This window comes from Prosopis cineraria, unplaced genomic scaffold, assembly GCF_029017545.1.
Source record: "Prosopis cineraria cultivar Desert tree isolate PC_DT_omini unplaced genomic scaffold, ASM2901754v1 PC1, whole genome shotgun sequence".
Lineage (NCBI taxonomy): Eukaryota > Viridiplantae > Streptophyta > Magnoliopsida > Fabales > Fabaceae > Prosopis > Prosopis cineraria.
Window position 1 is genome coordinate 55,134,115 of NW_026555332.1, and position 14,214 is coordinate 55,148,328.

The window sequence follows — 14,214 nt, forward strand, 5'->3', positions numbered from 1 at the left end:
ATTGTCTTAACCGTAATCATCTCGTTAATGAAGAAGAACTAGCTGCATGAACTATATGGATTCTCATTTAGTAAGCCGCACTATCTATGATTTAAAAATAATAAAATTTACTTTAAATTTGATATTATATATTCAAATTATATATTGATGATATTTCTCTGCTTCATTTAGTAGGTCATGTTAAAAAATGAGCATGATATTAAGAGAAAAAATTATTACCTTTTCAGCGAGTGGCCCATAATAAGTCTAATCCATCCAAAACATGACAAAAAAATTATCTTTTTAATTTGTGGATCATAAAAAAAATAAAAATTATTATTGAAGTTGTATTTAAATTAAGCATGCTTAATATAAAAAATTCGACAATGCATTTACAAGGCTCGAATTTAAGACTTTCAATTAAGATTATACCATCCTTGTCAATTGAATTGATGTATGATGGTAAAATCAGGAGAATCTTTTATAAAACAATAGAAATCATCATTTTTAGAGGGACAAAAATGCCAAACATGGATAGCTTGAAATATTTTTAAAAAATATTTAGTGAGATTTCCTTGATCCAATTTAAATTGGACTGAAATATTTTCAGTCTTTTAATTTTATATGAGGGTTTAATTTGGTATCTTAATTTTATAAAGTATCTTTTTAATTCTTTAACCCCAACATTGTTAGTTTCAAATAATTATTTTTTTGTATCAACCATTGTTATTTTAAAAAATTAAACTTAATATCTCAACATTTAAAAATATTTTGTCAGTATTTAAAAATTTAATATAAAAATTTATTGGAATAAAATTAACATTGCCAAGGTTAAAGACTAAAAAAACACTTTATGAAGTTGAGGAACTAAGATGTAATCTTGTGTAAAGTTAAGAAATTAAATGTTTGCTTTAGTCTTCAATTTGAACCAAAGCCTAAATTTTGAAATCTCACTGAACATGAGGGGTTGAAATAAAATGATCATATTGTCCCTGATAAACTTGGAGGCATGAATAACTCGTGTAGATAAATTAATAACTGAAGTACTATGAAAAGGGAACATCTGATGTAAGTGAAATTCATAACTCTTATTGATACCATTATGAATTTGGACTCTCATTCGACCTACATTAATTGTTCATTTTTCTTACCTAATTTATTTATTTGCCTAACTTTACTTATTTATATTCATAATAATGTTATGCTATTAACAAGAGTTATAAATTTCACCTACATCAATTGTTCATTTTATATACATGAATTGCATATGCTTAGTTTTATCAGAGACAATAACGTTATTTTAATTAATTGTTTGATTTTATCTTAATCTCCTATATATGCAGTGGAAGTTTAAAAATTTAAAAGCTTTTATTGAAATAAAGTTTGATTAAGGATGAAAGTTTTTCAATTTTTTAATTTCTTTCCATGCGGTATGGCTTGTAGCAACACAAAGACCGTCAAAGATAAAACTTTCAAAATTTGGGATGGGATGGAGAAGATGCCCAGAATAAAAGATTTAAAACATATTGAAATGCAGAAATAGTGGGAAGTGGGGCCCGGTTCGGCCGGATCCTTTATTGCTTTACTCGGTGCTCCGCTTTTACAAATCATCTACTTATCTATCTGTCTGAAATATTTATTAATATTTTCCATTTTTATATCCAATAAAAAAAAATAAGATGGTGTGTTTAGATTATGGAAGATTGGAATCAAATCCCTCAATTTAGATGCTAAATAATTTCAAATTCATTTTTTAATATATATTTTTTATAAATTTAATATTTTTATATCTTAATCATTTGAAATTTTAGTTATTTTAAACTTTTTATTTTTTTATATTTTTATTATTGATGCCTCTATGACTCTAATATCTTTTTTTATTTTTTATTTTCCATCTCTTGTTAATTAAAAAATAGAGTTAAAACCCATCACTTTTAATTTTTCATTTTCATTTTGAATCTTAATTTATTGATCTTCATTTGAAAATGTTTAAATCATCCAAATAAAAAATTTTAAATATGAGACTTGAAATCTAAAATTTAAATATAAATCTATCAATCCAAATACTATTTTAATGAAATCAATTGTTAAAAGAAATAATTTAACTCCATAACAGAGATATTTTAAAAGTAATTTATATTTTTATTACATTTCATTAATTTTAGGAAGAATGATAGTTAAGTTCTAGATCATTAAATTAATGACAGTTAAATTTTAATAATTTTTTTAAAATAAATTAAAAATATAAATTTAAATAATTATAAATTTAGGAGTTTTAATTATAAATAAGTATTTAAATATCAAATATAATTCTTATATTATAACATGAATTTATTTTTGTAATCTGACTGAATTAATATTTATAACTTATTTTTAAAAAATTTTGTCAACAACTAACTGCCATTAATTCAATCGTTTAAAATTTAATTATTATTTTTTCTTAATTTTAATCGGATTATATTATTCTTTCTTTTAAGTGCCACTTGTTTAAGATTAAAAAATAAATAATTTTTAAATAATTTAAAAATTTTATAAAAAATATTTATTTTGTAGATATTTTATAAAAAATAAATATTATTTTATATTTATTTACCATAATAAAAAAGTAATTATTAGTTTATTAGTTTAAATTTTATGATATCTTTTTTAATTTTTATTTAATAAAAATATTTTTTTATTATATTATTTTAAAATTTTATGATATTTTTTACGTATTTAATTTTTTTAAAACACATTCTTTCATTTATTTATCACATTAAATTATTTAAAAAAAACATACTCTTAGAAATTTGTTTTTTGAGATTTTAATTATTTTTTAAAAAATAAGTAATTTTTTATTAAAAAAACTGTTCTTAATTGCTCTTGTAAAAGAAGACTGAGGAAGAACTTTTCATCTCTTTTAGTTTTTTTTTTTTTTTTTTTGGGATACAGCGGAAAGAACATCCTTTATTTTTTTTTTTAACCCAAAAACAAAAGAAATTCACCCCTCACTCTGCTTCGGAGTCCCACACCCCAAACGCGTTACGTTGTTGACTTGACGCATTAATTCCCAAAAACAATTTATAATTTTTTTTAAAGGAATAAATGCTTGGCTTCCCGTTTGCCACCTTACTTTCTTCTCTTTATTGCTCAACCCCTCGCTTTCCTGCAACTCTCCCAGAGTGAAGGGAAGCCATGGGAGCCTGCCTCAACAGCGACGTTTCCCTTTCTCCTTCCCCTACTTCTTGCCGATTCTCCAAGCACATCCACGATAACGTCCATGGCAACATTTATCTGGATCCCGTATTACCACTCTTTTTTCCCCACTTTGTTTTCGTTTTCGCTGCTTTCCTTTTGAGTTTTATTCTGCTCTTTTCTTCTTGCAATGCGTTGAAACATGCCTTTGAGTTCATTGAAACTTTTTCGTCGACATGGACGGAGTAGAAGAGTTTGGCTAACCAGTCGATGAAGAATTATAAACTTTTAGCTAGTGAACTTGCCGGACAACCAAATACACCAGTTTCCTTTCCTTTTATTTTTAGCCCTGAGTTTGATTTGATTTAAAAAATTAACTGGAAAAGTGTGTTCTAGTGTCTAATTATCCTTTTCCTTTTGCATTGACTCTTTCAGTGTTTTTCCTTTCTCGGGTCTAGCGTCAAAGTCGTGTTACGTTTTTACATGGTGCTCTTTGCTGCAGAAATTAAATATGTGATGGTGTAATTTTATCTTTGGTGGTATTTGACATTATAATCCAGTAACACTTTTTTTTCCTCGTCTATTGTAGCTCAGTTTGAGGTTCATAGACACCGAGCAGTTTCAGAGGCAAGTACGCTTGTTTAAATTCCATGCATCGCTTGACTCTGTAACATTGGTCTATGCGTTGACTTGGTGATTACTTCTTCTGTGTTATTTGCAATGCATGATTTTGCCTTGATTTCTTATTTACAGGCTTCGTGACCTCAAACAGCTTGGTGAGTTAACTCCTTTCTTCTTTACTCATCGCTATCAAATGTTGCTATGGAAGCCAGTTTAGAATCAAGATAAACCAGCAAAGCTACTTATTCAAAATTATCTTTTTGAAAAATTTCCTGTCTTATTTTCCCTGTAATCTCTTAGAAGTTTATTTGCTTTTACAATGCTAATGCTAATTGTAGAGCTGGTGATTCAGGCCAAACTTGACCCACCTGAAAAAAGTTAGGGCTGGGCTTGGCTATATGATAGGATATTTTAAGTCCGATCTAAATAAGCCTAGCTTGAATTGAGCCTAACCCAAATAAGCTCGACAATTGAAATTTCTTGCTTTATATGTATATAGAGTTGGTCATTTTGGCCAAGCCCGACTGGCCAGCCCGAACCTGGCCAAAAAAAAAAAAAGTTAAGGCCAGGTTTGGTTATATGAGCTTTTTAAAGAAGGTGAGATGTTTCGAGCCCAATCTGAATAAGCCTGCCCTAATTGAGCCTAATCCGAATAAATTCGACTCGCCTGAATTACTAGCTCTAGTTAATTGCAATAAACTAGAATGCTTTCGAGTGGTTAAATCTGATGGTTTCTTAAGTCATCACAAATGATTTGTTAAGTAGGCCCATGAGGGATCTCTTATTATGCTTGTTCTTTTTTCCAAAATGAGAAAAGGTATTGCACATTTGGCTCAATCGTTTTGCAAGCTGGGGAATTGGGTTAAAATGTTGATTTCATTGCTTTGAGATTTGAGAAATGATTTAAGACACGTGATTAAAGTTTGAACTTGGGTTCGATAAATGTCGCCACAAGAAGTGCAATTTCATTATGATACCTATCATCATTCAAACTACACATGCTCATGACACCAAGGAAAATATGTACGATCTTGACATACCTCTAGCAGGGTTTTCACACTAGTTATGCCAAGACAAAATCAATAATGGTATTTCAGGCATTTCCTCTTGAAGATTTGATAAATGCAAAGGTATAGCTCGTGTAAAGTCTACAGGGGGGGAGAGTAAGGACTGGGTTGGTTTCTTTTGGTCAAAACATGGTTTGCATATCTCTTGTTGTGTTTTAAACAAAGCTATACCTTTAGGGGAGTTTTTGTTTACTAGAATATTCTTAAAATCACCTCAAACACTAGTAAACTCTATTGCGCTCATGGTGTGATTTGCCATCAACTTTCGAACTTTCAATTTTCAGGATATGAAATCTTTTTATCATACTTTCTATATTTCAGGTATGACAAGTATGGTCTATCCAGGGGCTGTGCATTCTCGATTTGAACATTCTCTTGGTGTTTATTGGCTTGCTGGTGAATCTATAGAAAAGCTTAAAAATTATCAAGTACAAAATTTTCTATGCTATACATTTTACCTATATAAAGATACAATTAAGTATTTTGAAGGTTTCTCATGGGTCCATCTGATCCTTGTAGGGCATGGAGCTTGGCATTGATAAATTTGATATTCAAACAGTAAAACTTGCAGGTAATATTTTTGTTATGAACTCTTACCATGCTTATCCTATATATCATCTGATTTTCTCATCATTTTTTGTAGGACTTCTGCATGATATTGGTCATGGGCCATTCAGTCACTTGTTTGAACGGCAGTTTCTTCCCCGGGTTGTTAGTGGTTCTCATTGGTAAATTTTTTAATTCTTCTTATTTTTTCTGTAATTTTTAATATGAATTTTAATCTCATTTAATTTTTCCTACATTTTGCCAAAAGTTTATTTTGTCTTTGCAATTTGTTCTTGTTTTACTGAAATGATTAAAAAGGTTATCTATTATTTATCCGGTTATTCTCATGTTACTTTGTGAATGTTATTTATCCTTTATGTATCATATTCTATCCTCTGTAGGTCACATGAGAAAATGTCAGCTAATATGGTTGATTATATGGTCGATGAACACCACATTGATGTTGACCCTGAAATGATAAAAAAAGTGAAGGTATGTTTGCTATATTGTGAGTTTCTTATTCTTGTAATCTATTAACTATCTTGTCATTTTGAATACAGTAAGAACAATAACAAGCCTTATTCCATTAGGTGTGGTTGGTTGCATTGATCTCATTATGCTAATGTGCTATATCAACAAGCCACTCTTTAGATATACCACTTACCGAAATGTCATTTTGAATATCACTTCTTAAATGTCACTAGGGTGAAATTTTTATGTTACCTAGAAGCTTATCAGTTATGTAGCTTCCCTGTTTCCTCATGTCCTTTCCCTTGTTTTTGAAGATTTTCTTAATTGATAGAACCTTCACTTGTACTTTAATATTTACTTAATTTCTTATGAACGTCCATTCTTTCTTTTTGGTACAAGATATATATATATATATATATTTTAACTTTTTTAATGGTCATCATGGCATATCACTTAGAAAATGGTAGAAATGTGGTTTGGAACTTCAGATCATTCTCCTGATGTATGTTGATTGTCTTTGGCAGGAGATGATACTCGCAAGCTCCGAGTTTGCGCTTCCTAGGGTATGATTTTTATTTTTCTTCTGATTTTTTTAGTTCTCTGTTCTCAAGACGTAATTTTTTATGAATTTTGGTTGAAGACCCCGCTAATTTCACCTATCATAGGCGTTTATTAATAACTAGTCATTTTATTTATTTAGTCATTTCTTGTTTCTCTTTTGTTGATAATTTAGAGCTCGAGTGAGAAAAGCTTCCTGTATGATATTGTAGCAAATGGTCGAAATGGAGTTGATGTGGACAAGTAAGTAAACTGAGTGAACTTAATGGGCAAATTTGCTGTACATATTCATTTTGTATTTGTAGGGGTTAGATTTTGTGATGCGAATTAACACTCTATTGTAATCTCTTGAGGAAACAATTGATCTGCAGATTTGATTACATTGTTCGTGACAGCCGAGCTTGTGGCCTTGGTTGCAACTTTGAATTTCAGAGGTTAAGCAAAGACCTTGTAGATAACTTTTTCTTTTTAAATGGAAGGAAAAGCAAATACAGATGCCAAGCAACTAAAATTGCTCCACTTGCAGATTATTGGATACTATGCAGGTTTTGGATGATGAGATCTGTTATCGTGCTAAGGAATGTCAGTATTATCTTCTGCACACACTTTTAACTTCACCCATTCAATTTTGACATTTTAATTGCTCCTTGCTTTTGGTTGTGCAATTGGTTAGATCTTACCATCCACAAGTTATTTGCCACTCGTGCTGACCTGCATAGGACAGTTTACACTCATCCAAAAGTACAGGTACAGTCTACTATCTTCCTTGTAAAGATCTACTGTTTGCTTGTTCAGGCATAGATCCTTAATTTTTCTTTTCTTCTTCTTTTTCCCTTTGCCAACGTCAGTTAATTTTATCTCTTGGCTTTACTATTCCTAATCTTTTGTTGTTTTCAGGCTATAGAACTTATGGTGGCTGATGCACTTGTAGAAGCAAACAATTATTTGGAGGTCTCATCTCACATTCTAAATCCTTCTGAGTACTGGAAGGTTCCAAGAGATGCTTTCAACTGAATTTAAATTTTATTTATGGCATATTCCTGACCTTTTGAAGTTTGAATGACTTTTTATTTGGAAATTGCAGTTAGATGACACAATAATTAAAACCATTGAGACGTCCCCGAGTAAAGAACTAAAGGAAGCAAGGGAGTTGATTCTGCGTATTCGGAGGAGGAATCTGTACCAGGTATGTTTTTGTTGTTACTTGCTTCTCATTTCTTTTTGCCCCTTCTGTGATGGACGGTTTCGTAGATGATATTTTTGTTTAAAGTTGTGCTGATGAAGGTCAGGTTGTTGCCCTTTCATTTTCTCAGTTCTGTAATGAGTATGCTGTACCAAAGGACGAACTTGAAAATTTTAAGAAAGTTACTGCTCAAGATATTATTTGTTCACAGGTGCTTGAATTTATCATTTGAACCTTCAAATTTATAGATACTTTTGTTTCTTGCCAAGTTTCAAAGAGGGACTTGATATTAATGTCATTTAATTTCATCTCGTAGAATAATGGGGGAGTCACACTGAAAGAGGAGGATGTAGCTGTCTGTAATGTCAAGATTGATTTGACTCGTGGCAAGCACAATCCACTTGAAAGGTATTCAATGAAGATTGAACTTACATGCTGGTTTTAGATTGTAGGTGTTTTATTACTTTTTATCAGATACTAAATATTATTTATTCTTTGTTTTGGTGCATGTTTCTTTGGCAGCATCAACTTTTTCAAGGTATATGACTAAACCCCACTATCTTTTTCAAGATATTTCATCTTGAGTACCAGACTTTTATTTAGAACAAGGGAGGGGGAGTCAAGGAAGGAGGGAGAAATAGAGAGAGAATTGAGGGAGAACAGGAATCTAAGGGGAGAATAGAGCCCTAAGGTGTATTCAATTCATCAGAAAGGTCCAACATCAAAATAACCCTAGGGTCTATTTATAGAGCCCTAAGAACAATTTTTCAAATTATAAAAATAATCTAAACTGACTTAGATAAAATAAAATAATCGTAGAAAAGATAAGATAGGATGATAGGGTAAATTCTATAAATCCTAATCCAACTAAATTTATTCAAAAGATAATCTAAATATCCTAGTTAAAATAATAAAAAATAAATTTTTAAAATATTCTAATTATCTTAAAATAAAGATAAAATCACCTTAATCCTGTTTCCCATGTCTTTTAGTTTTTTGTTGTTGGTATCTATAATGTCTGATTTTGTCGAGCAAACTGTCTTACCTGACGTGCTATTGTAATGTTTCATGCTGTTCTTTGAAGCCAACTGGTGCTACTCTTTTTTCTTTTCTCCTTTTTTTTTAATGTTTCTTATTTTAATTGGTGCTATTCTTTACAACAACAACAACAACAACAAGCCTTTATCCCACTAGGTGGGGTCGGCTACATGGATTGCAAGACACCGTTGTGCTCTATCATTTATCAAGCTTTTAGGAATATTATTAATTAAGAGATCGCGTTCAACGACTTCCAAGAGTGTTCTCTTAGGCCTTCCTCTACCTCTCTTAATCGGACTCAAAGTTATATGTTCCACTCTTCTCACTGGTGCCTCCCTTGGTCTTCTTTGTATATGCCCAAACCATCTCAACCGATTTTCTATTATTTTTTCCTCAATAGGTGCCACCCTCACTTTTTCGCGTACGTGCTCATTTTGAATTTTATCTTTACGTGTATGTCCGCACATCCATCGTAACATTCTCATCTCTGCTATTCCAACTTTATGCTTTTGCTGTTCCGTTAGAGCCCAGTATTCACTACTATATAACATTGCCGGTCTGATAGCAGTGCGATAAAACTTTCCTTTAAGTTTATTAGGCACCTTACGGTCGCAAATAACTCCTTTAGCTTTTCTCCAATTAAACCACTTAGCTTGAATTCTATGTGAAATATCTCCACTGATTTCGCCATCATGTTGAATAATGGCTTCCAAATATCTAAACTTTTCCACTTGAGGTATAATTTGATCTCCCAATTTCACTTCCAAATTATTGTCGAATAGTCCTTTACCAAATTTACAATATAAATATTCCGTCTTACTTCTACTCAGACGAAAACCTTTCGACTCCAATGTCCTCCTCCATAACTCAAGTTTGCAATTAACCTCTTCTCTTGTCTCTGCTATAAGAACTATATCATCCGCGAAGAGGATACATTTCGGAATTTCCCCTTGAATATGTTCCGTCAAAACATTTAAGATCAAGTTGAATAAATAACTACTCAGAGATGATCCCTGATGTAGTCCAATCTTTATAGGAAAATTCTTTGTTTGACCACTAGGCGTTCTTATACTAATTTTTACCCCCTTATACATATCTTGTATGGCTTTAATATAAGCAATCCGTACTTACTTTTTTTCCAACGCTTTCCAAAGCACTTTTCTTGGTATACGGTCATAAGCTTTTTCCAAATCAATAAAAACTATGTGTAGATCTTTATTTTTACAACGATATTTTTTCATTAATCCCCTTAATAGATAAATCGCTTCTGTAGTTGATCTATCTGGCATAAAATCAAACTGATTCTCAGAAATACTTGTCTCTAATCTCAACCTGTGCTCAATTACTTTCTCCCACAATTTCATTGTGTGGCTCATGAGTTTAATCCCTCTATAGTTAGTACAATTCTGAATATTTCTTTTATTTTTAAAAATAGGAATTAATGTACTTCTCCTCCACTCATCAGGCATTTTCTTGGACCGTAAAATCACATTAAATAACTTAGTTAACCATCTCACCCCTTCTTCACCTAAACATTTTCACGTTTCGGTAGATATACAATCAGGTCCGTTGGCTCTACCATTTGTTATTTTCTTAAGAGTTTCCTTTACCTCCTTATCACGTATTATTCGATAAAATGGCAAATTTTGTTCTCCTTCACCAGTTACTAAATCCTCCAAGTTACTAGATGAACCCTCTCCCTCATTGAAAAGTTTAGAAAAGTAAGTTTCCCATCTATTTTTAATTTCATCATCTGTAACTAAAATTCTTCTCTCTTCATCCTTAATACACCTTACCTGATCTAGATCTCTTGATTTTCTTTCCCTACTCTTGGCAATCTTATAAATATTTCGCTCTCCTTCCTTCGTCTCAAGGCTCTTATAAAATTTTTCAAAAGCTTTAGAATGAGCTTCACCCACAGCTCTCTTAGTTTCCTTCTTAGCCATACGGTACCTCTCCCAATTTTCCTCATTGTTACACAAATGTATGGTTTTAAAACAGTTCTTCTTATACTTGATTTTGTCCTGTACACTATTATTCCACCACCAAGACTCCTTATCTCTCGGACCAGAACCTTTTGATTCTCCCAAAACTACTTTTCAACCTCCCGTATTTTTTTATTTTAGTCAAGAGAAAATTTTAAGATGCTTATGATTCCACTTTCCTCTTTTGGATGCTTATCAGTTATCACTTCTGCTACCATCTATCTTGATTCTTCCTTTCAAATAATATCTATCGGCCATTTGAACACTTGTCATAGTATGTCCAAACTGTCTATGCTTCTACTCATGGTTTTGCTCTTTTAGAGCATTCCTGAAAGCACACAGTAGTATGATTGAAATTGAGTTGATTAGACGTTGAACAACCAAGTTGCATGGCATTGGTGCATGACGATTGTTGTTTTGGGTCAAAATAACTGTTGCGGAGAATTCTACAGATAATCCTGGAGAAGCTGATTTCTTGCAATCTTCCGATATGGGTGGTATTCTGTTAACAATTTAACATGTTAGACCTGATGTCACTTCATTGAAAGAATTTAACCAATTCTTTTTTTTTTTTTCAAACATTTGCTTCCTTTTACAAAACGGACGGGCGCATCTGATTTTGAAGGCTATGTATTTGAGTGAAATTTTGTGTGTGAAACCCATATATCATGAAAAGAAACCTTTTTGAGTTATGAACCCATTCCACAATCCAGTTTTTCGTTTTTTTCTAGCATATTTAGATGTTTGTTAATTTATTCAGGATTTTGAAAGTAAGGAGAAATTTACAATTTCCGAGGATCGTATAAGCCACTTGCTGCCTGCATGTTACCAAGATATGATAGTAAGGGTGTACTCCAAAAGGCCAGAATTGGTTAGTGAATTTAAATGTCGTTGAAAGCTTAATATCATGCTTACGTAGTTTCAGTTCAGCTTGTGCTTATTACCTTCTTTTTTGTCCCAATATAATTGTAATAGGTCGAAGCAATTTCAGAGGCTTTTGAAAATTTTCAGATGAAAACATACGGTATCAAACCACAGGTGCACTCAACACCAGACAAGAAAAAGCGTCGTTACAATTCGTGCATATGATGGCGTTTGTATTTGAATTTGTAGGCATCTTCTGCTCCCTCTATAAGCATACAGGTATTTCTAGTTAGTTTCCCACAAGTTGAGTCATATAGCTCAATCTTTGTAGTTTTGTATGATAGATGGTGTTATTTTCCCACCATAAATCTACAGTAGGGGTTCACTCTGGTGACTGGTTCAGATGTAACTGAATATCCCTGTATGAAATATCAATCTACATGCATAGCAGTTAAATTACAATTACTGAAACAAATGTAACGAAAGATAACGGAAGGGAAGGTTATCTCTAGAAGAGAAGGGAAACTATGACCGGAGGGAAGAGAGAAAAAAAGAGACCTGACCTGACTACTTCACGTGAGCCCATTAGGATAAGAAGAAGGCCCATTAGTTCATTTCTCACGGTCCAAGTGCTTATTAATGCCAAAGCCCATTTATTGGAAGATTGATTTTGTGCTTGACAATGTCATTGTGAGATGGTGCCGGGTGGGGGTTGGGGGGGGGGGGGTAGGTTCATAGTCTGAGATCACGGGTGTGAAATGTGGTGTTTTTAGCGTTGGAGACGAAAATGGCCTCGTGAGTCGGGACAGTGGCATTAAAGTAAAGGAAGGATGTTGGCCTGTCATCGTATAAAAAGCCCCAAAAGGATACCATGGCAGCATGGCCTTTCACGGGCATGTATTGTCCGCCTTCACCTTTTTTTCTCCTGGTTGACAAACTGCTGCCTTCCATCTACCTTATTCCATAGTATGCCCTATTTGTCATTTGATTACTAGATATTTTCTAACCTCTCCTTGGCCAATCATCGTTGCCAGCTGCAGTTTCTGCGCCTAAAATTTACGTCCTTCCTGTACCTAAAATTTATAGTGGAATTTGAACTTGGCTTGAGTATAATTGCAACGGCTAACTTTACTTGAGATTCCTAGTTATGCATTAGCTGAATTTAGAAATTCCCTTCTTGGATCTACCGCCCAAAATCAATTTAAAATATAAGGAATTTTAGAAAACATTAATCTGTACTTGATGGCGTATTTTTTATTTCACTTAAAAGTTTGATTTATCTCAATCGCAGTATAAAAATAATTATATTTATCTTTAATTTTGTACGAGGTTTTTTTTAAAAAAATAAATTTCATATTATAAATAAAATATATAACAATTACTGGTTTTCATCAATGATTAAAAAACCAAATTGAAACGGACGGTTGGACTGGTGAAAAAGTGGATTAGTCAGGTTAATGGTTTGGTTGGGTTGAAAAAAACTGTTTGGAGAGTTGAGCCATATTGAATTGTTTTGGACTGATGGTTGGATTGAGAATCGGGATCAAACTGAAAATAGGATTTAGTTTTAAAAAACTGGAATGTTTAAAAAAAATATCCTTTTTTAAAAAAAAAAATTTATCAAATTTTTTAAAAAATAATTATTTTTTTTAATCATTTGATGTTATATTGTATCATGTGATTTGTTAAGTTATGATAAATTTAAAATATTTGATTTTATTTTAAAATTAACTAGCAATTTCATATTATTTTTTATATTTAAATTATTATATACATATATAAATTTTTAATTTAATTATTATGTTATAATTGATCTAACTGTGTTGTTGAATCACACGAATCACGAATTATTAACACCTTTAGTTTAATATTCCCTTCAGTTTTTAAAAACATTAGTTTTTCTCACAAGAAAAGAATTATTTGTTTTAGAGCATCCGTTTATTTCTGTTACGGATCAAACTTGTTTCATATCGAGCCTCGGGCTTGACGCTTTATCAAGCTATTTGCGTGTAAATATTATTCTTATCAATTTAAACAATTAAATAAGTAAAATGTTTTTCCATGAAGATTTTTAAAAATAATGCATTAGTTCATTTATATAAGTTATAATCTTTCTAAGAACTATTGATAGAATATTTTTAAAAAAAGATAATGATTACACTTTGAAAAATTAAAAATGCTTTACATTTTTAAACAATTAACTTCTCAAAAAATACCTTATATTTTTGAGCGAAAGGAGTATATGTTATTAAAAGTTGACCCTTAACTTACATTTATCATAATAAAGACTTATTAATTGTGTATTGGATATTATCTTATGAAAATATAAATATATATATATATATATATGTATGTATGTATGTATGTATGTATGTATGTATATGTTGTTAAAAGTTGAACTTTAACTTATATTTTTTACTAGAGTTTTTTTAAACATTTAACAAGGTAAGGTTTAACTTTTAATAATAACATATAAGATAATATTTGATATATAAAATTAACAAACTCTCATTTTGAGAGCGCCTTGTCAAGTAAAAAGGAAGAATTGAAGAATCTAAAAATGAAGTCTTCGCCTTCTCTACCACCCATGCTTCTTGACTGACGCTTTGAAGTTTGAAATGCCTCATTCTCTCCTTTGGGTTGTTGTAATCTGATCGGCTCTGATAGGCATAATGCCTAATGTGATTTCCATAGCCATTTGCTTCCTATGGTTTCATTTTAACAACAA

At 31.5% G+C, this 14,214-nt stretch overlaps 1 protein-coding gene across 5 annotated transcripts; it reads left to right on the forward strand.

Annotated features, from left to right (window-relative positions):
- The first annotated feature begins 3,084 nt into the window (after positions 1-3,084).
- LOC129316338 (uncharacterized) lies at positions 3,085-11,948 on the forward strand. 5 transcript variants are annotated; one of them, XM_054960698.1, is made up of 19 exons: positions 3,085-3,261; positions 3,743-3,780; positions 3,907-3,929; positions 5,163-5,269; positions 5,361-5,412; positions 5,485-5,569; positions 5,789-5,879; positions 6,383-6,421; positions 6,592-6,659; positions 6,770-6,850; positions 6,943-6,998; positions 7,090-7,163; positions 7,314-7,406; positions 7,501-7,602; positions 7,730-7,810; positions 7,916-8,006; positions 8,109-8,137; positions 11,383-11,493; positions 11,598-11,948. In XM_054960698.1, the coding sequence occupies exons 1-19, from the start codon at positions 3,154-3,156 to the stop codon at positions 11,709-11,711; spliced, it is 1,443 nt and encodes a 480-aa protein (XP_054816673.1). In that variant the 5' UTR covers positions 3,085-3,153; the 3' UTR covers positions 11,712-11,948. The 5 variants fall into 5 exon arrangements, with proteins under 5 accessions (XP_054816673.1, XP_054816697.1, XP_054816683.1 ...); XM_054960722.1 differs by having other exon boundaries at positions 7,314-7,367; XM_054960708.1 differs by having other exon boundaries at positions 3,086-3,261; positions 6,788-6,850.
- The last annotated feature ends 2,266 nt before the right edge of the window (positions 11,949-14,214 follow it).